General features: G+C 41.1%; 1 protein-coding gene across 1 annotated transcript; it reads left to right on the top strand.

The window, feature by feature from the left end:
* Positions 1-2,047: 2,047 nt before the first annotated feature.
* cbfa2t3.S (CBFA2/RUNX1 translocation partner 3 S homeolog) lies at positions 2,048-27,499 on the top strand (the record flags this gene model as incomplete). The annotated part of the gene is given in 12 exon segments (NM_001171987.1): positions 2,048-2,556; positions 16,228-16,374; positions 20,415-20,656; positions 21,474-21,563; positions 21,819-22,003; positions 22,909-23,144; positions 24,336-24,406; positions 24,494-24,698; positions 24,871-24,938; positions 25,130-25,133; positions 25,136-25,320; positions 26,061-27,499. Coding segments are annotated over 11 exon segments (1,665 nt in total). The 5' UTR covers positions 2,048-2,556; positions 16,228-16,253.

Below are 27,499 nucleotides of genomic sequence, written 5' to 3'. Positions count from 1 at the left end.
TTTCAGCAGCAGATCAGCCAAGCTCAAGGAATGCCCCTGTAATTCGATTGCGACAGATTTCCCGCGATACTAGCTGCGCTCTGCAGCTTGTAAGCTTTTCCTTTGAGTCCTATAAAAAGACTTGGCTGTGGCGATTGTATGGAACAGCGATGACATATGTCTGCTTTTAATATTAAAGGGGAACTCCGGCTTCCAAACCAAAATTTGATAAAGAGGCCCACATAATACAGAAACAACTAATATAACCATCACAGTTACCTGTTTCTTCAAAAAGTATGAATAAATTCAATTTTCTATGCTGGCAGTTCATCTCTTTCTGCATCATTTGAAATCCTGGCAGGGAAGGAGGGACTAAACACTGATGTTACAAATTGTAACAACTCCTCCACAGCTTACAGACAGCATGCAGGAACTACATAACCCACAATGCATTGTACTGTGATGTTCCTTTCCTTAAGCTGGCAACAAACCGAGTCGGCAGCTTATTGGCTTGTGTGTGGGACCTCCGACGGGCTTCCCCGATCTATATCCTTTCGATCGGGCAGGTTAAAAAATCCCGTTGGTTCACGGGCGCATCTATGCGTGTATGCGGTCCTGCGATCCGACCGCCAGTATCCGATCCATTATGATCTGATTGTTGGGCCTTAGTGCCCATGATCGGATCAGCCCGATATCACCCACTTCAATGTGGGCATATCGCAGAGAGCGGATCTCTACATCTATTGCCACTAGGGTTGCCACATTTTCTGGAAAAAAATACCGGCCTTCCTAGATATATATCTTTTTTGCCTATTAATAACATTGGGATCAACCAACATTTTTACCAGCCAGGCCGGTAAAATACCAGCCAGGTGGCAACCCTAATGGTCACCTTAACAGCAGGCCCGGACTGGCAATCTGTGAGTTCTGGCACATGCCAGAGGGGCTGCTGTACGATGCCATAGAAAGTTACTATTTAGTGTGCTGGTTGGGTCTCTATGTACTTGAAATGGCAGGGCCTATTTTGACTCCCAGTCCAGAACTGCTTAACAGCAGGGGCGGAACTAGGGGTAGGCAGAGTAGGCGGCTGCCTAGGGTGCAGTCATAGGGGGGCGCACTTTAGAAAGGAAAGGGTTTTTTTTCTTCAAGTTTGAACTTCATCCCTGTCTCCAGCAGTAGCGTTCCACTCTACTCCAGTCCCCACCTCCCTCTTACTTGCCCTTTGCTCGGCTGCGCCATCAACTGCCTGACGGATGTGGAAGTGAAAAGTGGATGCGCTGTAGTAAGTGCCGCAGCGCGTGGTGACGTCACTCTGCAAGTGCTGGCCTGGCATGTTGGTGTTGAAGAGTAGAGAGTCAGGCGGTGTGGGCGGATTCTTCTGGTGGCACAGGTACATACTTGGGGGCAATGCTGATGGCACAGGTACATACTTGGGGGCAATGCTGGTGGCACAGGCACAGACTTAGAGGGCAATGCTGGGGGCACAGGTACAGATTTGGGGATGATATTTTGGCTGGTACAGGTACAGATCGGGGGCAATACTTTAAGAGCTGCTGGCACAGGTACAGATCGGGGGCAATATTTTGGCTGCAGGCTGACACAGGTACTGTTTGATTCATTAATGTGTTGTAAGGTGATTAGGTGGGATTAGGTGGGAAATGGTTGATTGAAGCCCTTGCCTAGTGTGCCAAACTAACTTGGCCCGGCCCTGCTTAACAGTAGTCACCCAGCTCAGCAAAGTAGCCAGAGAGATCAGCAGAAGAGCAGGGGACTAGGCATAGGGAAACATTACAAATCATGAAAATTGATGTATACTGCAAGGTTGCTTCAAATTATGTTTACTTTTCAAAAATCTTAAATTATGGGTTTTTTTTGGCATTCCCCTTTAACTTGCTAGACGGTAACATGTAAAAAGTGTATGTAACAACCAGCCCCTGTATTCTCTTTGTTGCACGCGTGTGGAAGGGGTTAATGAGGAAGGAAGAGGAGGCTCAGCTCCCCCTACAGGCGATCCCCCCACACGCTCATTTGAGCAGAGCTCTGATGTTGGAGGTGAGGAAGAAGTGAGGAAGAGGCAGTGTGAGGCTGGGAGCCAGAGGAGCAGCAGGCAGCTGGGCATCGGGACAAACTAGAAGGACGTTCACTGCATTGCTATCCGGGCAACTGTCATTTCAGGATCTTAACATTGGGGCTGGCAATAGTTTACCCCCTCTGCTCTTGAGTGTCGAGGGAACCCTTTTTTCACATTCAGTTGGGAGAGCTTTATCCTTGCTCGGCTACGAGGAACTTGGAATGGGTGAGTGATGTAGGGAGGAGGGCGACAGAAGTTGCACCGCGGCTCTGCGAGGAACTGTGCGACAAAGTGACAGCTGGGAATCAGTCTGAAGATTAAAGGAGACATTGGCGAGCAGGACACGAGCCATAGAGGAGGGACAGTCTGCTGCTGCTGCTGCAAGTGACCCCTGGGACTCCGGCTTGTGATATGGTGCTGGATCTACTTCTGCTGGGACCATTGGCTCTGGGATCTGCTTCCTGCTGCTTTTGATCACTGACCTCCAGCCTGACTCCAGGACACCGGTGAGTAGCACAGACTTGCTGACACTAGCCAATCACATGCAGGGTTTATTTACCTGTTTATATGATGTCATATCTATCTGTCTGTCTATATATCTCAGCTACACAGTAGCATCGGTCTCACTGTGTCCCACAGAGCTTGCATTCTTCAGGACTGAAGTTGTGTTGTTTTAATTTTGTGGTGCAGTGTTGTATCCCCTAACAAATGACTTTTACAAACCCTCATACATCTATGGACTTTCTATCCGTGTGGCCACACTCCACTGACAAATGTCAGCAATGAAGTGTGTACTTAGCCCCCTGTACACAGTGTAGATAGAATACTGTTTGGAGACTGGGGTTTTAAATTTCCTCAATTCACTTCAAAAAAAGACATAATAATAACCACATGCTTTCAATTAAAATGAAGCTGCCCTCCACACCCAGAACACCAAGGGGCACATTTACTTAGCTCGAGTGAAGGAATAGAATAAAAAATACTTCGAATTTCGAAGAATTTTTTTTTGGCTACTTCGACCATTGACTGTCTCTTAAAAAAAACTTCGACCACCTACTTCGCCACCTAAAACCTACCGAGCATCAATGTTAGCCTATGGGGAAGGTCCCCATAGGCTTTCCTAGTTTTTTTTTGATTGAAGGAAAATCGTTGGATTAAAATCCTTCGAATTGAACGAACGATTTTTCCTTCGATCGTACTAAATGCGGTAAATTCTTCGACTTCGATATTCGAAATTGAAGGATTTTACTTCGACGGTCGAATATTGAAGGTTAATTAACCCTCGATATTTGACCCTAAGTAAATGTGCCCCCAAATGTCAAGAAAAAAAGGCATGTTGTGGGGCAAATTAATGGATAAAAAAAGAAATAAAATCGCAGTTGAGCTTGCAATCAGATTTACTAAATGGAAAGATTTGTTGTAGTTCACACAGGATGATTGATTGTATGATTTAAATTACTCCTACAAGGAAACACTGGGATTTAACATGCAGGTGCAAAGATTATTTATTTAAGGGTTAAACAGTACAATCCCAGTGGTGTCAGCAGCAATGGGCTTCACCTTATTACATGTCTCTGCTTAAGGTTAAAAAGTTTTAAGATACAACACAGAAAAAAAACCTTAAATATTAACCACTTCTAATTGTCACTTTCCAGACAAAATAGAACATGGCAGTATATGGGTTAAATGCTTTTTGTTTCCCTTTCTTCGCAACTAGCTTTGTCCTCTCACTAACAATGCAGCATGTAATCTTCTTAATGCTGCCTGTGTATTGCTTGCGGAATTCCTGTGCTGCGCAGAGTGCAGGCAGTGATTCTGGGGCTGACAGGAGTTGGCTGTGACAGGGGTCTAGCTGCAAGTGACAAGCTTAAATAGGAAATATATATGAGGCCCAGGAAAAGCACAGAGGAGCTGTGTGTCATTTTTCTGCATATATATATATATATATATATATATATATATATATATATATATATATATATATATATATATATATACATACATACACCTCTGTATTGTGGGGTTTATATATCTTAAGCTGGAATTTACCAAAAACAAGAATCTATCCCGTTGTTTGGCGCAGTGCTGATTTTTTTTTACTTGTTTGTTTTTTACTAGAGTCCTCCTTTGCTAATACCAGCCTTTTAAAATGCTCGTACTTTTCTTTACTGTAAACTAATGCCATGTTCACTAGTGATATAACAACGATAATGCACGAGCCAGACTATTAAAATACATTTTTTATCATCTCTGTTACTATATATTATAATATTATATATATATATATATATATATATATATATATATATATATAATCACTAATGTGCCACCATTGGTAAAATATAAGGATTTTAGAGGTCACAAAACCACAGTCCAAAGTTACAAAAGAATGTATGTTATTTCCTTATGTCATGAGACACAAGTGACATCAGTGTTATAATAAGTGAAGACATCACTAAGGGTATAGTCTACAGTACATTTCAGCTCATATGTGTACAATACTATACTTGCCACAAAACTAGCAAGTCCTTAATAGATTGCCACAGAGTAGAAAATGGACTTTTCATAGGTGTCTTGTCTCCTTGCTACTTCGCAGAAGCTTCCCATAAATTATTTTATTCTTGGAATCACTAGATTATGGCACTTGAAGTCATATTGATTTTATTCTGCTATAGAACAGAAATTTTTTAAGTAAGGCATATGGTTATATGTGGCCACTGGGTATTTTCTTAAATGACTTAAAATGTAACCTGTGGTGGAGAAATGTTATTTTAAGTGCTGCATAAGCAAATCTAATTTAAGGTGGCCATACACTGGCCGATAAAATCTGCCGACAGACCAAGTCGGCAGTTTATTGGCCCGTGTATGGGGCCCCCCGACAGGCTTCCCCGATCGAGATCTGGCCGAAAGTCGGCCAGATCTCGATCGGATGGGACAAAAAATCCCGTCGGATCGTGGCCGTATCTTTTCGTTGATGCGGTCCCGCGATCCGACCCCCATTCCCATTCGTTAGGATCCGATCGTTGGGCCCTAGGGCCCACGATCGGATCAGCCCGATATTGCCCACCTCAAGGTGGGCATATCGGAGAGAGATCTGCTGGTTTGATGACTTCGCCAAACGAGCGGATCTCTCCGTGTATGTCCACCTTTAGACATGGGCTAATATAATTCTAAAATTCGTTATCCTGTAAATATTCATGCATTATTTATTTCCTTCTTGTTGTACTGATAACCCTCTTAAAACAAATAGTAATTAAAACTAAATTAGTATAGTCATTTTAAAAACCATCTTGGAGATAATTTAGATATAGATTATCTCTTTAACTTTAAATATTAATTAGCTTAATTATTACCGGGCAACTTGGTTGTAAGCACTTGTAATAAATGATAATTTAACCAGGGGAAAATCCTGTACCCAGGGGCGTAACTACAGAGGAAGCAGACCCTGCACCTGCAGAGGGGCCCAGAAGGTATAAGGGGCCCCATGAGGCCCTAATTAATAAACCATTACAATATATATTGGTAAAACAGGGCAACCTCTCAATATGTTGGGGGCCCTAAAATTAATTTGCTGTGGGGCCCAGTAACATCTAGTTACGCCACTGCCTGTATCCCATTTCATTATCAGTTTTATGTTAGTGAGTTCATTATACAATATACTCACTACATATTATTATATGAACATATTATTATGAACACATTAACAAGAATTTTTGTATTTTTGTATGTTTCATTGTTTGGATTTTGAGCGTTGAGGAAGAATTGTCTGTTTTAGATAATACCTTCTCCTTTTTCTTGCTACATTAATATACAGTATGTTCTTGGAATTGGGTTGTGCCAAGGAATTTCCCATTCTCCATTCAGCCATAGAGTTAATTGCAATAAAGTTGTTGTAATTAAATTATATTGTTTAATTGATATATCTGGGAATGTTCTTACCACCCACAAAAATTGTTTGGGGTGACAACTTACAGTTGTAGAGGAATTTCACGGTTTGTCACCACAATTTGATATAACAGTTCTTGAGAAAAATGTCACTACTACCCAAATTGTACACCAAACTGACTGAAATTGTTAGTTGTAAGGAAAAATGAAAAGGCATTATTATCCTCCCATTCTTTTTTTGTGATATTTGAGTTTTGTGAAAAAAAAATAGACTGTCTTTTACACCAGTTGTACCTGGATACATTATATTGAATTTCTCCCACAGTTGTAAGGACATTCTTTTTTCTCTTAGTTCAGTGACCTCACTGTAAAAATTTGACAAAAAATGGCAATAGCTTTTGGTGAAATTATGTAGTTTAGAAGCAGTTTCTTAAGATGAAGCAGTAGTGGCATTTATGTAAGTACAGTATCTTCCACTGTATATTTATGAGGGAACTAAAGTCTATCACATTTTTTTAACATGTCAGATGCTTAAAAAATTATGCCAATGAGGGAGAACATTACAGGATAGTGCCTACATTATGTTTAAGCATTTTATCAACTACATTGTCAGCATATAAATATTATATATTACATATTACCTGTCAGGCCTGTTTCCCCCTACATGTGGATAGATAGATGATAGATAGATAGATAGATAGATAGATAGATAGATAGATAGATACAGTAGATGGATGGATGGATGGATGGATGGATAGAGAGAGAGAGAGAGAGAGAGAGAGAGAGAGAGAGAGAGAGAGAGAGAGAGAGAGGGATGGATGGATGGATGGATAGAGAGAGAGAGAGAGAGAGAGAGAGAGAGAGAGAGAGAGAGAGAGAGAGAGGGATGGATGGATAGATAGATGATAGAGAGAGTGAGAGAGAGAGAGAGAGAGAGAGAGAGAGAGATAAATAGAGGACTCAGAGCAGCATTACTTTGAGGGTTTACTGCTGTATTTATATAGACCTAATAAAGTGTACTTAATTTAAGCCTTTCCTTCTCCTTTAAACTAAGCCGCATGTTACCTTATTACTATTCACATTCAAAATAGTCAGTACTTTCTAGAGGATTTTTTTTAAAAAAATTTTCATGGAAGCAGTGTATATATATATATATATATATATATATATATATATATATATATATATATATATATATATATAGTATATGTGAAACATTTACTTATTTTATACATTAATACATTTCTGTTAATTAAGCAGGTCCTGTATTTTACTTCTTAGGAAATTAAAGGAGTTGTTCACCTTGCAAACACTTTTTGTTTTGTTTTCAGACCATAACCAAATACTTTTTCAGTTGCTTTCCATCTTTTATTTTTTTTTTACCGTTTTCCCAAAATTTAAGTTTAAAGTTTCATTTTCCAGTCTCTAGTGTTCAAGTCTGGCAGCTCAGTAATCCATGAGTTTTCTGAACTGTTACAATTTGCTACATTAGTTGATATATTTCTCAGCAGCATCTGTGGAATATTAAAAACTATTGTATTAATTATAACAGCTGCCATTAAAGAGGACCTCCACAAAAAATAGCTTTTTGAAAAGTAAACCTTTATGCAGATTTTTCATGATTTATAATGGTTTGGAACAATTCCCTAAGCCTAGCCACCTGCTCTCCTGTTGATCTGTTTGACTACTTTGCTGAGCTGGCTGACTACCGTTATTTTGTAAATTAAATTGAATTTGTAACATCAGTGTTTAGTCCCTCCTTCCCTGCCAGGATTTCAACTGATGCAGAAAGAAAAATGTTAAACAGCTGGATTTCAGCATAGAAAATGGCATTTATTCATACTTTTTATAGAAACGGGTAACTGTGATGGGTATATTAGTGGTTTCTGTGTTATTTGGGCCTCATTACCAAATTTCGGTTTGGAACCTGAAGTTCCCCCTTTAAAGGAGAAGGAAACCCCCTGGGCGCAAAACCCCTCCCCCCTCCCCTGTGTTGCCCCCCTCCCTCCTCCCCCAGGGGGTTTCCTTCTCCTTTAATGAAACTCTGGGATTCTGCTCAGCAGGGCTAATGATAACAAATGTATCAACTAAATGTATCAACTAAATGTATCAATCTAAAACAGTGTTGAGCCCCCCCCCATGCTGCTTTAAAAGGTGAAAAATTGAAACGTTTCTCTTCAATATTAGATAAATGGTTACAAATAGAAAATAGAAAGAGATTGGAAAAAGTCTTTATTTCTGCTGCTATTTAAAACCAACTGAACTGAAAAAAGTATTTGAAGGTGAACAACCCACAGAGACAGGTTAGTTCCACAGCATTGGCAGTGTCACAGTTAGTGTGTCCCTTGGATATTAAATCCCTCCACGGAGCATAGAAAGGCCATTACCATGTTTTGGATGCACAGCCCTTGTACTTAATGTACTGCACAATATGGCTGCTGCTTCCATTAGGAAATAGTTGAGGAATCCTAATGAAGAGAGCTTATTGTAGATCAGGGTTTTGACGATGGTATGTACACGCACTAGTGATACTTCAGATAGTGAAGTGATACTAGTGATACTCCAGTGATATCAGGGCTTAAAAGATGGTTATTCTGTGTTAATTCTACTTAATTCTACATTTCACGTTCCACATCTAAACTGGGTTCAGACTATGCTGACCTGATCTTCATTCTGTATGTAAATAAGTTACTGCCGTGATTATTACTTTTTGTTTGTGTGTTTAAAGTGCTGGCCCAGTATAATTCCAGTGCCCATCTAATATTCCCATGTCATTCTGTACACACAGTAAGTTCAATTATCAGGGTAATTAAAACAGGATGAGTTAATTGGCAGTCATTTACATGGCAGATGGTTTTAATAGAGGTATCAAGCAATTCATATTTATATAAACAAATGTGAAGCACGTGAATGACTAACAGTATGGAGAAGTGTAATAAATATATAAGCAATGTAACGTGACTTCTTTGCAAAATGGGGCTTTAAAGACTACATCAGCACTACTACCTTTTAGCTCACTGGGAGTTGTGTACCTATCCTATCCAAAGAATATTGAGCCTGTATTTGTAGCTGTCATCTAACATATTGTGGGTACCCAAAGGTTTAATTAAATGATGTTTTTTTTTTTTTTTAAAGAACAATGCAGTTACTATAATGAAATGCACCTTGGTGTTCAATCTGTTTGGGGTGGGGATAAGGAAATGCTCTGTTCTAATGAGTATAGTTTTTTTTAACCTTATTTTAAATGGACTAACATACTTTTTGTAGGATTGTATGGATTAGAATGGAGAAGTAAGCTGTAGTATGCTAGTCCTTTATTACACAAAAAAAGATCAGCAACAAAACTGGAGGCCATGCAACATAACTGAAATCAGTTAGTATTAAGTATACACCAGTTTGCTTCCCTTTAAGGCTTAATCACAAAATATACTGTACATAAGTTGTTCAAAGTGGAATGTAATTCTTTTAGAAGCTTCTGCGATTTCTTTAGATAGACCTTCTGATGAGGCCTATCTAGACATCGCTAGAATGTACAATAGATAAGCAGCCAAAATAATTCCAATAATTAGAGGTAGTTTCCTGGTCCATGCTTAAAAAAACATTTTATTTTAGATTACCTTTTGTATTCAGTTTTAGAGTAAAATATTTTGGATACATATGCCCCCAAGGGAGCATGTTTTTTTGTTTTTTACCCCACAGCACAACAGATTCGTCTGCAGCAAAAATATGTTCACAAATATTCAAGAAGAGTTCTTAGAGCTGTGGAACAGCCTGACGTAGGTCAGAAGTACACTTTTATTGTATAATATATCAAAAATTGATTGGATGATGGGTTTAGGTTGTAGAATGGCTTTCTTTGCACTATTAGCACCGTTCATTTAACTCTATCCTGGAACAGGTTTGATTACTGGGCTGCAAAATGGATAAGGTGAAACAGATGTGTACAATATAACCTTTGTGCAGATGAGACCCTGGGACATGAACAATAATATTTCATTAGAAGGGAAACGGGTTTCTGTAAAATGCTGTAAAGTAGAGGGTATAAGAGGTTCTACAGGTTAGTTCTGTACTAAAGAGCCGTTTACAGAGGAAAATGCATTTGGTCTTCAGTTTTTATTTTTATAGATAGTACTACATCTGTGAATTTACATGTTGGTTCTTTTGGTTTCCAAATTATTTGTTGCCAGCATGAAAGCCGTGGAAACATGGTTTAAATGAAACAGAAGTAGCAACCGGTAAACTCTGAAGCATATATATATATATATATATATATATTATATATATATATATATATATATATATATATATATATATATATATATATATATATTGTGGTAGAGTGACTAGGAAAAGGTGGAAAAAGGTCACTCTAGCCTTTAATTTCTCCCCAGGTACTGAGAGAGGCTCCAGGAAGGGAGTTATTAAACAGAGAATCAGTGCTCTGTTTAAAGATTTCAGTAGCCAGGGACTCCATTCCATAGAGCCAGTCCAGAGATTGGAGTTCACCTTCCACAGGAAAGCTGTCCTGTGGAAAGGCTATTTAAAGTTAATTGGAATGGGAGAGTGTGTCTCTCAACAGGGCACAGCAGGTAGGAGACCTGGCTGTGTTAGGAACTCCCAGAGGAGCTGGGAGTGCCGCCTGATCCTGCCAGAAGCAGAGGGAGCCTGTGGCTGTGTCTAAGAGCCAAGTTGTTGTCTGTGTGGGACATTGGAGAAAAGCCAGGAGGCTAAAAGGTTCACTCAAAGACTGTGAGTACAGGGGTGAGCCACAACAATTGTTTTGTTTGCTGGTAGTCCACAAGGGGCCCAGCCTAGTCAGGGACTGCTTCAAGGTGTGAAGGTAGTGCCCAATGGGCTAGGTTTTTATTTTATTATTTGTTTGAATGATAAAATGGTCACCCCTGTGTCTGTGGACAATACTGTGTTTGTGTAAAGTTGGAAAATAAATCTCTGTTTTTCCTTGAAGAAGCTGTGTGTCCCTGTCTTTCGGCTCCTTTTTCCTATGCTGCCTGCTCACCATTGACTAATCCCCCTAAAAGTTACGTGTACAAGCCGCCAGCTTGCCACAATATATATATATATATATATATATATATATATATATATATATATATATATATATATATATATATATATATATATATATATATAATCAGACAGTGCCCGCACTCAGTCAATGACAAAGTCAGAGGTGCACGATCAAGTTTGTAGTAATAATGAATAGAAGATCAGCACACTCTGTGATATTTAGGTGAAAACAAGTGTTGATTTATTCACTCATCTTATCCAACGTTTCGGTCCCACATGGGGACCTTTCCCCTTTCTGCTGTCACTTACTGAGCTTAGGAACCAACTCACAATATAGAGTACACGTACAATATAAATGTCACAATATAAGGCTGATTAGTAATTAATACAGATAATTACTACATGGCAGCACAGAAACCAGTGCAATTAGCATCAGAATTTAATAATCAGACATGTAGCATCAGCTTATATTAGAGACCAACCTCATTTTCTGCTGGATAATTAGTGACCCCTAAGTTTAGCTTCTCAACAGCTGCTCAGAGCCCACACTGAGCATGTGAGTGTCACAGACACTTTCCAAGATGGTGACCCCTTGTGACAAGTTTGAAGTCCTGGAATCATTGCTGCTATTGACAAGCTGAAACTTTTAGATTGGTGCAATAACTTCAGTACATAAAACATGGGGATTTTTAGTGTTTAGTTCTCCTTTAAGTGTGTAATACCTCCCTCTGCATAGAAATGTGGCTGCAAGGAATTACAGGGACTGGTTCTGATGAAAAAAATGATAGTTGCTTATAATATGAAGGTAAGTAAGAATTGGTCAGGGGTTTTATAATTTGCAGGCCTGTATATATAAGTATAATCAGGTATTAGGCATATATAGTTTGATTGGCTATACCAGTGATCCCCAACCAGTAGCTCGTGAGCAACATGTTGCTCTCCAACCTCTTGGATGTTGCTCTCAGGGTCCTCAAAGCTGGGGCTTATTTTTGAATTCCAGGCTTGGAAGCGAGTTTTAATTGAGTATAGTGCCAAGTAGAGCCTCTTGTAGGCTGCCAGTCCACATAGGAGCTACCAAATAGCCAATCACAGCCCCTTATTTGTTACCCCAAATGACTTTTTCATGCTTGTGTTGCTCCCCAAATCTATTTACATTTGAATGTGGCTCACGGGTAAAAAAGGTTGGGGACCCCTGGGCTATACCATTAAAAACAAGTGTTAGTATCTGCATGTTTGTGTCAGGGAGGGGAATATTTGGCTTTCAAATGATGTAACAGAAAGACATCTGCAAGGGTATTTTAGGCTCAGTGTCTGCGGCACAGAAGGGATATTTGGCTCTGACAGTCTGTATCTTAGAGGTGATATTAAGCTTTGACTTGCATAAAGGGCAAATTAGGCTCAGCATCGGTCTCATGCATGGAGAAGACATTAGACTCAGCATGTTACTAGCACAGAGGAGTTATTAGGCTCTGACAGTTTGTAACATAGAGGAGTTATTAGGCTCTGTGGGTCTGTGACACTATGACATAAGGGCATTTCAATCTGTGGCTGTGCTAGGTGGTTACAGACGGCATAATATACTGTGCAGGCCTGTTACAGGGATACATTGGCCTGTGCAGGAATGATAAAGGGACATATTAAACTATGTCAGACTGTAGCACAGAAGAATGTTTAGTGGTGCTTTTTTGTTACAAGGCAAGAATATTTATCAGTGCAGGTCTGTTACATAGTAGATTAGCAGTTTCTGCAAGAATGATAGTTGGGGGGGGATATTAGCAGTTTCAGATTGAGGCACAGAAGTTATATGGCATGTTGCCACCTGTTCATTTGATGCTTTAAATAAAAATATCTATGGATTTCTTTTAGCACAAATTGCACCTGCCATTTCTCTGTGATTGTATTGCTAAAAGTGTGTTGTTCTCTTGGCACCCCGGCACCAGTTTATTCTGCAGTCGCGTGGGCAGAATTTGGGGGGTTGTCAGAAACTGTTAACTGCATTGTACAAGGCACAAGTGGTTAGTTTGCCTTTGGCACTTCACAAAGGTTGGTCTGTGAGGGGATTTATGTTGCAAGAAAGTTGCAGTAGCATGCTACATTTCCTAGAGACCTGCAGCCCAGCAGAGAACACTGCAGACCCGGACTGGCTATATGTCGGTTCTGGCAAATGCCAGAGGGGCTGCTTTAAGATGACATAGAAAGTCAGTATTTAGTGGGCTGGTGGTGGACTGTTTGGGCCTTTTTGTACCTGGAATGCCAGGGCCTATTTTGACTCCCTGGAACACTGAGATTTATTTCTGGTGGTTACAGGGAGATATATCAATGTACACGTGGGTTTTCAGCATAGTATACCCTACAGTATTTATGTATATATTATTAATGTATTTTTAACCCTGTTGGATGTTGGGAGTTGTAATGCAACAACACCTACAAAGCCAAAGTTTGGTTATGGGGTTTACAGAGCACAGTGTGAGTTGTGCTCTGGTGGTATGCATCTATTGTATGAGAGGCACATTCCCCTGCTCAGGGGAGTCTCTGGCTCCCAGCTGCACTGAGTGTTTCCATAACACAGACCAGATGGAGCCCCGTGTCTCAGGGTCTTATCTGGAGTTGTTCTTGGCTGGGGCTTGTCTCTGGATTTCAGGAATACTTTACTTTATTTAGGAGCAGGCCTGGCTCTGGCTGGGATCAGCCTTCCAACATCTGCTCTGCATTTCCAGCCATTTAAAGAACTGTGAACATGCTGCTTGGGGGAACGCATTTAACCCTTCCTCTGACATATGCAAGGACCCTCCTCTTCTGGTTTGTTTGTTCCTCAAACACCTCTGCTTCTCACGCCCTCTCCTTCTCTCGCTTCCTCTTTCCCTGGCTCTTGTTTCCCTTTCTGCATTATTTTATCTCTTATCTTTCCATTCTGTACATCTCACTTGCTGCCTCTGTCTTATCTGTGTTATTCACTGCAGCATCCAGAAGAGCAGTGATACAAGCTAATAAGGGAGGCCACATTTGCCATTCTTTTACATATTATCTGCCTGGGCAGCTGTTCCATCCATCTCTGTGCCACCAATCAGGACAGACTTCCTCCTTTTTGTGAGCCACCTGCAAGAAAACAGACGCATTAAAGGAAAACTATACCCATCAAACAATGGAGGTCTCTCTAAAGATATATTGCATAAAACAGCTCATATGTAAAACCCTGCTTTATTTAAATAAGCCATTTTAATAGTAATATACTTTTTTAGTAGTATGTGCCATTGGGTAATCCTAAATAGAAAACTGCCATTTAAAAAAATAAGGGCTGCCCCCTGGGATTGTATGATTCACGGTGCACACAAACATACCAAACATGTTAGGTCACATGAGCCAATTAACAGACCAGCACACAGACCATCAGGAAATGGTGGTTCAAGGCAAGAGATGTAAAAGGGCAATATTTACTTAAATATATATTCCAGTTTGATAAGATTCTTTACTATGCCACTTAATATGATATAATCTATCTGTTGCTTAAGTGTTCATTCTGTGGGTATAGTTTTCCTTACAGACTCTAGGTCACCACTGAGACTGAGATCCCGTCCAACTTTTGCCAAGGTGTTTTTCTCTTTTCTCATTTTTGTTTCAAGCATGGTATAAAGACATAAAAACAGCATCTCATTGGCCACCTGGAATCACAATGACACCACTACAGGTGAAAGAATTGTGACATTTTACTACACATTATTATGTTATTCTGTAGTTTGACCTAAATCTGTGGCGTATAGGGGTATCAGTGACTCACTTGTATTTGCTAGAGAGTTGTGAGCACAGTGGGAGAGCAGGCTTTCTCCAGGGATTCAAGCTGATAGAAACCAGATGTCAGATTTACACAAGTTTCCAGCTGCACACCATTAGTGAGCAAATAAAAAATAATCCGAATATAGGAGGAGATTTCCTGGCTGGAGCCTGTGATGTAAGTTGTGGAGTTTTCCAGGACCTGTCAAAAATTCACCACAAATGCATCATATTTTATGTATATACATTCCTTTGGGGATAACGGCTCCCTCATTGGCTGCTATTGGAGCTCAACACCAGAATAGAGGGCCAGACCTCCAATCCTGGGGGCATATGAAAGCACATATAGGGGGTTATTTATCCAGATCCTAAATTATCTCAATATTGGCTCCTACAAACTCCAATCTAAGCCACTCGGGTTTTTAACGCTTATTTATTATTACATTTTCTGAAAATTTGCTTTGTGGTAAATACTCAGATTTTCATGATTTTTTCGGAGGTTTCACCCGATTTTCAAGATTTTTTGGAGTTTTCATCCGAAACCTCAGATTTTTGCCCGAAACCTTCGGGATTTGGCATGAGACCCAGCGCAAATCAATAAAATCATTGGAACTTCTCCCATTGACTTATATGCAACCTCGACAGGTCTGAGATGCTGGGATTTCAGATTCTGAGTTTTCCAGTCTCTGGGTTTAATAAAACCCGAAAATTAAGATTTTAAAAAAAAAAATCACGAATTTAGAATTTTTCGTGATTTTTGCATTCGGGGCTTAGTAAATAACCCCCATAGGGTAATGATAACCAGGGTTGGTTTTTGGGTATGGCAGAAATGTACAAAGGAGAGGAGAACTCCTGTAATGTCCAATGTGCAGCAGCTGTTAAATCCCAACAACCGCTATCTGAACGGTGAGTGTTCCCATTTAACAGCAACTGGATTGTTGCAGGTTTTACATCCCTGAATAATATAAATCTCCCTTTTGATTGGTGGTCTACTGTATGCACCGGGGAAGCCCGTGGCAGCGAACTCTCCTTCTGTCTCCTGCCCTTCTTTCCCTTCTTTGGTCTTGGTTACATAGAAGACTGGGACAGATCCCAGCAGCTGCTACACACCTGTCCTCAACTATCAAACTGCAGTGAACTCTGCAGGCTGAGTCGCTGGCAATGAAATGCTGTGTGCCCAAGCAGGCAAGGGTTAATAATAGCAGAGTATGGTGGGGGGGGAGCGGGGACTGCAGCTGATCCCAGCAGCAGGTGTGTGAGGATTGCTTTAGCTGCTGCTCTCTGTACTGTGCCTCCCCCTCCCCTACACTCCACCTGAAGGGTAATCTCTCCATCCATCCTAGCTTCCTTATGGCCTGTCATTTCAACCTCTCTCTTTTCTTACCAAAAAGAAGCCCTTCTTAGGTGAGTGTGTGTACAATATAATCTGTTTACCTTCAAGATGTACTACCAGGTCTTGTCTGTCCTTGTTTAAATCTCTCTCTCTCTCTCTACAGGTATCTTCTAGCATACAGTGGTTACAATGCCAGACTCACCGGCTGATATAAAGACTCAGACACGGAATAGCCCAGCCAACATGCCCCCTCCTTCACCGGCACTGAGCCAAGGGGCCACCCGCAGCTCATCGTTTACACCAAGCACAAGTATGATATTTAGATGTTTGTGGGTTTCTCTTTGTTATTGGATTTGTGATGGAAAAGTGTCACTTGGATCTGCCAGCTTGTTTCTCACTAGACAAGTTTACATTTATAGATAAAGTGCTGAAAAGAGGCTTAGACACAGCAAGTAAAGAGCATAAAGAGAAGGTAGGACCTGGCTTGAAGTTCATATTGTCAGGGATTGTAAAATTAAATAGTTTTTTGTGTATAAAAAAAAATTGGTTTAAGATTTCCGAATGGGTGGGAGTGTAGGAATTGGCATGTGTGTGCATTCAGGTTATAGGTAGACTGCTCTGTTAACAGACAAAGGGCGAGAGTAAAGCTGGCCATAGACGCAAAGATCTGATCGTACGAGAACGGTCGTTTGGTCGATCGGACAGGTTAGAAAATTTCTGTCGGCTGCCGATAATATCTCTGCGTGTATTGCCGATCGTATGATTTTCAGTGGGAGACTGTCACTAGCTTTGGTTGGACATAGATATCGTACGATTGCTGTCAGGGGCAGAACATTGCTGATCTGTTCTTTAACTAATCTGACTGGTAAGACTTTGATCTGAATGGTTAGTAGCCGGTCGGGAGATGGGAAAGTCCGATCGTACGATGATTCGTACGATCGGATCTTTGCATCTATGGCCAGCTTAAGAGAAGATGGGTTCAGGACAATTCAGGAAATTTAAAGGCTGGCCAGAGACGCAAAGATTTGATCGTACGAATCTCCGTTTCGTACGATTTTCGGGCCGTGTGTGGAGTGTGCCAACATATTTCAGGCCATGCCGATCGGTCGTTCAGTTGATCGGACAGGTTAGAAAATGTCTGTCGGCTGCCGATAATATCTCTGCGTGTATTGCCGATCTGACAATATCAGTGGGAGACTGTCACCAGCTTTTGTCGGACATAACTTTCGTGCGATTGCTGTAGGGGCAGAACATCGGCTGATCTGTTCTTTTACTACTTTATTTGATCTGAATGGTTAGTGGCATAGAACGATCGTTCGTCCGATGTGAAGGTAAATCTGCACGTCTATGGCCAGCTTTAGGCTAAAAACACCTAAGATAACCTATTTCAGGCTATTATAACTGTAAACTGTCATTTTAGCATCATTTTTCCAAAAAGGGACCCTTCTTACTCTTGGGGACCGGGTAGATGCCTTCTCTGCCCTATCCTAAAACCAACCCATTTGGTAGGCAGGGAATGCAGTTCATTTGTTTAAGGGCTCTTACTGACGAGTGGTTGAAGCTGCGCTCCCCTGCGTTCCGCTATTCAGCGTTCAGCCGCAGGGGAGCGCAGGAATAGACGCATTTAGCTTTTTTCAATGGGTCTGTACTCACACAGGCGCATGTATGCGCCAAACGCAGGTTGAGAGGCAACATGCTGCATTTTTCCTGCGTTCGGCGCCTACACGCGCCTGTGTGAGTACAGCCCCATTGGAAAAAACTTAATGCGTCTATTCCCTGCGGCTGAATGCAGAAAAACGGAACACAGGGTAGCGCAGCTACAACCGCTCGTCAGTAAGAGCCCTTAAAGTGAACTGGTGTTAGATATCATATGGCCCCAGTATGGAGGCTGTGATGAGATATACTGTAGATGCACATTGATAGCTATTGACAAAGGGTTGCAAACTGGTAAATAACATATTCCCATTTGCATTGGTTGCTATTGCTGGTGTGGAGGATGTTCTCGTTTAAAACAATAGCTCTTTGTGGGACTTTGTGGCCAACGCTTAATGCCCCCCCCCCCATTTGATTTTTATGGCAGAGACTCTGATTGCAGGTGGATATGATTTAGTTGGTAGGTTATCATAGCCTTCTGTTGCGTGGGTGGATGTCGCTCTCATTTTCAGCAGCGTCTCTCTTCATGCACTGCAGCCTTAAACCAGATGTTCTTTAATTAGATGTTGGGGTGGTGGAAGCTTCTCATCTGATGGGTTTAACTTTAAGCTGAAGAGGAACAGATGTGTTTGTGCCTGTCTATAATCCATGTCTTTAATGTTTTTTTTTAATTATCGTTGTAGTCCATGTGCATTAATGCTATGTTATATTGTGTATCTTTCTATATCAGTAAAAATCCAATTCTTAAACCCTAATCCAATGGGCACAACATGCTAGCCATAGTACAGTAAATTCATGTTTGCAGCAAGAGATGCAACATAGTTCTACACAGACATGCCTAACACATACAAATACACACACAGCACTGTGTCACTTTGGGATCCCACCTGTCAGTTGTGGGCATGTGGTTATTTTGGGCTCTTCTTTCGTGGGCCACCCCTCAGCCTGCTCTTGATGCCAGTGTGTGTTTGAGCTTTTAGCAAGCTGACTGCTTGAGGGAGAGGCGTTAACCTTTTCTAGAAGGTGAGTCTTGACTGGACAATATGGGGCCCCAATTGTGACCCCCAGGAGCTTGTGTGTGTAAAGATTTGTGAGAGGTGGTGCCTGTGACTGGTATATTTAATGATTGTGCCTGCTAGACAGAAGCACACGGTTGTTCATTAACTGCTGAGCTTGGCACTACATATCATTGTGCTGATTCTCTATGATTGTGAGACAACAAATTGTATAACTGTGTGTGCCCTTTCTAAGCACTTTCCAAGTCATTCTTACCTGTACCTGTGCACTTCGTTCTGCCATAGGTTTGAATTGTGGTGACACTGGTTTATATTCTGTTGCTTGAAGAATATATCTATACATGGCACTGTACACAAGTATTGGACATTTGGCGCTGTCACTGCTATTGCAAAAACTGGTTTTATACCTTTGTTTAGCAATATTGATGTTAAATTAGTGCAAGGGGCTAGCACAGTGAGGACTCTGGGATACATGTGGGTCATGGAGTATTAATATGTGGAACTAGCCCAATAGTGCTTGAGCCTTAAATAGGTTAGTAGTAGTAGTAATAGTAGTAGAAGCAGCAGTGCAGGCTTATAGTGCCAGCTGTTCATGTCACGGTATAGTAGTTATGGCTTAATTCAGCCTTCAGTTGTGAGTGGGATACTGGGTTGGACATTGGTTTGGGTTGCTTGTTTGTAGTGGGATGCTGGGATTGTTGCCTTCTGCACCATATCTGTTATGTGTGGACATTCTTTGTTGGGAATAAGTGCCAGATGGAGGTTACTTCATAACGCTTGTACTGTAAATGTTCTGTGTTTGTATGTGTAGGGTGGGGGGGGGGAACATGCTTTATACCCAGACTGGGATTAACACATACAGTATAAGAAGGCTTTGCCTATGCTCATAAAAATACATTCTAGATTCTAGGTGCTTGCTTCACAAAAAAAGTGCCCAAACACTGCAGGTCACACAGAAGCACACTGGAGAGTGTATTATCATCATTGCATCCAGTTATAGGACAAATATGGATTGATGGTGTGCAGTTGTAGGAAAAATATTGGTTGATGTGCTATGTCTAAATTACAAATATGAAGCAGTGCAGCCAGAACTACACTTTTACTTCTACCTCATAGATGGTTTATCCTTTTTGTAGTGTTTTCTCCCATTGAATCATAATTTTCCTGTGTATACCCAGTACACTAATGTGTTTGGGGGATTTTGGACCTGAAAGTGCTGCTTTATATCGTCTGCATCAATGCCTGATATAGACTTAGATAGACATCAGTTAGGGATAATGAGTTCCCCCTGCAGGGGAATGCCCTAAAGTAACTGCAAACCTGAGTCCTATCTAAACTGGCAGCCAGTCATCTAAGTGTCAAAAACACAAGCAGGGCCCATACTTGCCTTGTGTTTAATATGTAAATGTGTAGATTTCTGTTTGTGTAGTTTTTTCCTGTATAGGTAGGGGCTGGCCTTTGCAATGGGCAATAATATGAAAGGAGGCTTGCAGGTAACAATCGACAAGATCTATGCAGCAAAGTAAGAAGAGACAGAGCATATTATTGAAAGTGAAATGGAAATCAATTTAACAATCTGCAGGTGCAGAGATAAAATATTTGAATAGTCTTTTTAAGATGTATTTTATACACATTTCATAGGGCATATTTATAACAGGTTTGTTTTTTCTGTCTTCTGCAGTCATGAATGGGAGCAGTCACTCTCCGACTGCCATTAACGGAGCACCCTCCACCCCCAATGGTTTTAGCAATGGGCCCTCTGCCTCCTCCTCTGCTGCACTAACGAATCAGCAGCTCCCTCCAGCCTGCGGAGCACGGCAGCTTAGCAAGCTCAAGCGTTTCCTTACCACCTTACAGCAGTTTGGCAGCGACATTTCACCGGAGATTGGTGAACGTGTGAGGACTTTGGTGCTAGGGCTAGTGGTATGTATGAGAAAAGAGAAACTCTGTGCTATCATAGTGACCAATCTGGGTTCCAGTGGCCATCTTTATATTATGCAGTGCCCAAATCTATTAATTGCAGAATACAAATATCTTCCCGGCATCACATGATTTCTCCTGTACTGATATTAGAGTAGACTTTTGTACATTTGAATGGAAGCAACAGCCTGTTAAAGCATAATGTTTATTCGAGTTTGGATCCAATAAATAGCCAGCGAGATATGATAGTAGAGCATATGTATTTTTTTAAAAAGTACCAAGTCAGTGTTACCAGGCAACAATGTGCATCACATATAAAACTGTACAGAGAAGAGCCAAAGGGGGTTAGACTACATAGAAAGTGAGATAAATAGTACTTTATATTAGCAGACTAAGGTGACGGCCATGATTTACTGTTGCTGTACCCACCACAATGCACATCATTTTTAATAAGACATGGTGGGAGCTGTCTTATTGCATGCATATTAAACTATTTAAAATTAAAGAATTGATGGTGCACAGCCACAGAACAGTCCTCCTCTGCATAGCAGCTTTTGTAAGGAAATAAAGGAGCTCCCATATTGCTCAACTGATTTTTAAATCTCCTTTAGTAATCAGCCCCATGTTCTGCTGAATTATATTTGGCTGTGGAAAATGATATTCGTATCCAGCTACAAATTACTAGGATGTGTAGAATGAGATGCATCATGCATGTACAATACAGGTGTTTTGTAGTTATTGCATGTTTTGTTTGTGGCCTAAGCCTTCTGATGGTGTATGGGACATCATGTGCCACTGACCTACATGTTTTCTACCGCAGAATTCCACACTTACCATTGAGGAGTTCCACTCAAAGTTGCAGGAGGCCACAAACTTTCCTCTGCGGCCATTTGTAATCCCCTTCTTAAAGGTATGTACCTTTCGCTTAGATTACCCTTCTTGCTTCTTTTTGTTCAGATGCACAGCACTTGGGAGGAATTTACAAAACAGCAATATAGACCTGGCATGTGGTAGGTTATAGGGCTCAGAGGGAAATGTGCCACAAAATATTGCATATTCCCCAGACAATAATAAGGCCCCTGCTTTCCTTTTTGCAGAAATGACATCATGTCTCACTGGAGTTTTTTTGTGCTACATTACTCCCCAATGTTTCCCTCTATTACAGGCTAACCTTCCCCTGTTGCAGCGTGAGCTCCTGCATTGTGCTCGTTTAGCAAAGCAGAGCCCTGCCCAGTACTTGGCACAGCACGAACAGCTTCTTTTTGATGCCAGTTCGAGTAGTTCCCCCAGTGATTCCCCTGAGTTGCTCATGGAGGTGAATGAGAATGGCAAGCGTCGGACCCCAGACAGGTAATTATAATTGTCATCCCTGTTGTTTGCCTTTTATTAATGCAAGAATTCAGCTAACAGCAAAGCACTGCCATTTTGTGTTTGATCTACACTTTGGCACTTGCTTACAGTGTAGACAGCAGGGTTAGAGGCTATGTTCGGAATTATAGTATTATGACATGATATCGATATATCAATATATTAATCTTTCAGCCTGCTTTGTGGGCCCCCGGCAAAAATGTTTTTGGGTTCCCTCCAATCTGTAAAGGACATAATCACAAATTGCTCTCCCGAGTGAGCTCACTTGTGTGGGACATGGGGTTCACCTCTACCCTGCCTGTTCTTACTGGGTATTCGTTCCGCATGCTCACAGGATCTGCGTACCTTAAAAGTATGACACTGGTTCTTCACCTGAGTAAGTTCATCAGTGCACTTTGCCCAGCATTCATAGATGATTATTTACAGTATGACCCACTCTGTCATTCTAAGAAGCAATTTATCCCATTCTTACCACTACAGCAGCAAATGTCACTTTTGATGAAGGAGGAAGGACTGTCTTTCTTAAAAAACAGAAATTTTGCATATGATATGTCTGTGGCTGAAATAAAGTTGCTAAGAGCCTGTTTCATCCAAAAATGTTTGTGGGTTTCCTCCTGTTGTAACATTTGATTCTGTAATGGTCATACCAAGCTTGGAACACGTTTAGAGTGGTGTTTGGTGGGTATACTATTTATATGAAAATTCCTGCTCCAAAAATGAATGAATATGAAAAATTAATAAATATATCTATGTTTTAAGATACTGGAAATATCCTGTAGTATAATAGAGCAGCACAGCAACAATTTTTCACCTTGATCACAGTAGTTAGTCCTTATGTGAATAAAAGGTTAATCTCTCTCACCTCTTTTTGTCCCTTTCTGCATCAGGACCAAAGAGAATATACAGGAAGGAGTACACCCTGATCATCCTGCCAAGCGCACATGTACCACAAGCCCCGCACAGAGATTTAGCCCCAGCAATGGACTCATCCACCCTCCATCTAATGGACTACCACACCCTACACCACCACCAACTCAACATTATCGCCTAGAGGACATGGTACTGACACACCATTATCGACACACAGAGCCACGGGAGATGCGAGAGCGCCATCGACAGACAGGTGACATTTACAAATAAACTTTCCATTAAACTAGAAACAGGATTAAAGCCACTTAAGGGCAATGTCACACCAGGAGATTAATTGCCATAGGTCTCTGCTTCTGAAGGCGACTAATCTCCCGTAAAAGCTTTCCCACTGGCAATAACGTGAATCACTGGTGGTAAAACCCATGTGTCCCTTCAGTCTCCCAAAATCACTTGAAGTTTCCTCTTGAGGCATTTTGGGAGACTGAAGCAAATTCAACTCCTGATGTGCAATTGCCCTAAGGCTGAAGTAATTTTTGGAAAGGTTGTACTTTTCCATGTAGAGCAAAAGAACAGCCACAAGAGGGAAGCATAGTGGTACAGATCTACTGTGCTAGTCTTCTTTTTCCAATACATTGCAGTATCTGATATCAAGTACATTTATTTGACTTAACAAGTCATTTTACTTCCAAAGGCTTGCCAGGAATATAATTTAGCATCTGTAGTTAGTGCAAGATAATCTTACTGGATAACCTTATTTATGTTGGACAAAAAATAGAAGGACATTACGTCTACATAAGAGAGATACAGCGAAATAGCCCATATAATATCTCATCATTGAAATGGAACAGTTGTGTTTTAACACTGAGCAAGTGTTTGGTCTAAAGTGTTATTCACTGCAAGTAAATTAGGCCTCAGGTTTCCCTTTTACACCCTGCCATTCTGTGTCTCAGAGCTGCACCAGTGATGATTTTATTTCATATGGATTCTTTTATATACAAACAAGTTCAAGAAACATCAATTTTTTTTAAAAAAAAAAAAACCCTACCAATTCCAATTTGAAAAAAGGAGGTTCTATCTGAATATTCGGAAGGAGTTTATTACAGTGAGAGCTGTGATGATGTGGAGTTCTCTCCCTGAATCAGTGGTACAGGCTGATACATTAGATAGATTTAAGAAGGGGTTGGATGGCTTTTTAGCAAGTGAGGGAATACAGAGTTAAGTAAGATAGCTCATAGTACAAGGGACTAGTTTGAGTCAGGAAGGAATTTTTCCCCCTCTGAGACAAAATGGAGAGGCTTTCAATCGGGTTTTTTTGCCTTCCTCTGGATCAACTGGCAGTTAGGCAGGTTAAAATAGAGTAAAAAGGTTGAACTTGATGGACGTGTGTCTTTTTTCAATCTAACTTACTATGTTACTTACTAATGTTTGACGGTTTGCCTCCCAGCTGTCCATGAAGTAATCGACCACAGACTTACGGAGCGGGAGTGGGCAGAGGAGTGGAAGCATCTCAACAACGTGAGTGTCTGTTTAGATTTGTCAGGAGGAAAGGATTGTAACCACATATGACATATATTACACTGACCAATGTCTCATTTTTCACAGCTTTTAAACTGCATCATGGACATGGTGGAAAAAACAAGGCGTTCGCTAACTGTACTTCGCCGTTGCCAAGAAGCAGATCGAGAAGAGCTAAACCATTGGACACGGCGCTACAGTGATGCAGAGGATCTAAAAAAGACTACCAGCTCTACAGGTCAACAAACAAGACACCACAACAACTCATCTAGCACAGAGTCCTCCCCAACTGGTGAGCTTTTGTTCAAAGATACAAGCATATGACAGTAGAGTCAATAAATTTGTGACAGTACAAAAATATTAATCAAGCACCTACAGTATACAGAGACATCTGTAATCATGACCAGATCAGTAAATATGAGATTTAGCTAGCTCTTAATATGAGTTTTTCTGTTTCATTTCAGAACTAACACGGGACTTCCTACACAGGCCTCAAGCAGGATACATGCCTGAAGAGATCTGGAGGAAGGCAGGTGAGCATTAGGTCCTCCTCCCAATGCAAAACTGAATGTATTGGACATTGTTATTATATATAACCTCCCACAATAACAATATTTTATGATGCAATGAACGAAATTGGTATTTTGCATTGAACTATTTGTCTACACCCGAGCCCCAAAGTGCAAAGCTTCTTTTGTCTGAGCTGCCTTTCTGCCCGCACAGAGGAGGCGGTGAACGAAGTGAAGCGACAGGCTATGTCAGAACTGCAGAAAGCCGTGTCGGAAGCAGAGCGCAAGGCGCACGATCTCATCACTTTGGAACGCGCCAAGATGGAAAGGACACTGGCGGAAGCAAAACGCCAGGCATCAGAGAATGCAGCATCTGTCATCAATCAGCAGGAAGACTCAAGTGAGGTAACAGCCTAGCGGCTCAACAGAAGGTAGCCGCAAAAAAACTGTCAGCCTATAGCAACTGATATGGTGAAGAACAGATAAAGGGGTGAGGAATGCTATCCAGGCTGTAAAGTAAAATGTATTATACAAAACTTTATGGCTACTTTTATTAGCCCAAGCACAACTTGTAGTCTCTATTTCATTAATCCACAATATTGGCAGTTTTAGGGCAAAACTAAACCTAGAGTAAATTTATGATATTGAGCCCTATATTACTGGTTTTATATCAGCTTAATTTGTCCAGGTGTGCTTTCTAATTTGCCATTGCAAGTTTGAATGTGTCCCCACAGACCCTGCCTGCATAGAACCTGTAACTTGACTCCCGGGCATCAGAGCACACATTTTCCTCAGCCACAATACCTCCTTATTCTGATCCTAGTATGTCATTGAAATCACCAGTAATTCAAATGCCAAGAGCAATTAACTGACTAGCAGTCGTATTATGATTATACCCCTAAGTGGCTTATGTGTACTGTAAAGTCTGAACAAAGTTTTGGAGAGGTGTAATGTCTGGGCCCAGGGGAAAAGTCTGGAGAATTTGAAGGGAGGAGGTTGAAGTGGGGGTTGCCATGTTACTGGGTCTGGTCACCTTGCTAATATACCCTTGGATTGTAATAATGTCTGAAATAATGTTTAAGAAATGCCTTTAATATCAGCAGAATGCCAAAGCTATGGTAACACCACTTTCCTAATCTTTGTAGAGCTGCTGGAACTGTGGACGAAAAGCAAGTGAAACATGCAGCGGCTGCAACACTGCCCGATATTGTGGCTCATTTTGCCAGCACAAGGACTGGGAGAAACATCACCATGTGTGTGGTCAGTCTGTACATCATCCATCCAATGTACCGCCAGCCCCTACTACTCCAGCCACACCAGTGGCCAGTCCCACTGCAAGCAGCTCTGTCTCCCGATCTGGAACCCCTGCCACTCCGCTACTGCTGGATACGGCCTCCCGCTAACAAAGTAAACGGACTAGTCATTCAAATGTCACTCCCTCCCACAGACAATTCCACCTGCCACTTTGGAAGAGACACAACCAATGTTTTGCTGTGTGGCTGGCTTGCTTTAAACCAGAAGTCAACATGAAGATGCTTCACACCACTGTAAAACGTTACATCGGTTCCTTTGTGAATCTACTGGATGGATCTAAGATTTACATAAAGGGAGTGCTTACCTATAACTGCTTTGAATTTTTTTGGCTTTAAAATGACAAAAAAAATCCAAAAATAGAAATGTAAAATGAAACTACCTTGCTAGTCAGCCAAGAAATGTCCAACACCAAGAACATCTAAAGGAATCCAACCCCCCCCCCCCCATTCCTTAATTTATTCCAAACATTACCAGCCCTGCCAAAGCCCTTTTGACCCTTTTAGTGGAGGGGATATTGTGGATTTTCATGTCTGGGGAGCATTGAAGCCTAAAGAGACCAAGGCATTAGAATGGAAGCAAGAGAAATGCACATCTTAGAAGCTTCTCCAGAGAGGTCACTGTGCTGCTGCACTTAACATCTGCATCTTCTCCTCTACCTCTTGTGCAGCAAATGCCTCTTGTCATTGTCGGACTGTTGCTTAGTTTTCTTCTTTCAGGCATTTCTCGAAGAAGAAATCAGGGTCATTCTGTCTTTTCCTATCAGAAAGACTATGTTCTGAATCTCTGTCCTGGCCTACTAGTACTGATTAATTGAAAGAGGTTACGTATTGATATGCTTGTGAATTGCTTGATGGTGGCCATTGATGCCCTCATCAGTTGGGAGTTGAACACAGGGACCCCCTGGCTCGCATACTTCAGCCCACAGATGGTAAAATTGTACAGAACATTTTTTTTATTTTCTATTTATAAAAGCAAACAAAATAATTCCCACAAGGGGGACATGAGTGCAATATGAAATGTGCAAGGCTACTGATGACTGGGGGAGGCAGCTACAAATCAAAATAATGAAGGACAAGTCATGCACAAGAAGAAACTATTAGCCAGGGGAATGTGTGCACTGTGAAAAGAATATCCAACCATACCTAAATAAATCATAGAAAGCTGTAAAGCTAAAGTTTGGGGGCGGTATCATAAGGCACTTTCTGGAGTATAATGCACTGATATTTCACTGTCCTTACTGCTGTTTGTATAATATAAGATGGTGCATTAA

The sequence above is a fragment of the Xenopus laevis genome, chromosome 4S, assembly GCF_017654675.1.
Source record: "Xenopus laevis strain J_2021 chromosome 4S, Xenopus_laevis_v10.1, whole genome shotgun sequence".
NCBI classification, from domain to species: Eukaryota; Metazoa; Chordata; class Amphibia; order Anura; family Pipidae; genus Xenopus; species Xenopus laevis.
This window is presented reverse-complemented; position numbering and strand designations above follow the sequence as displayed.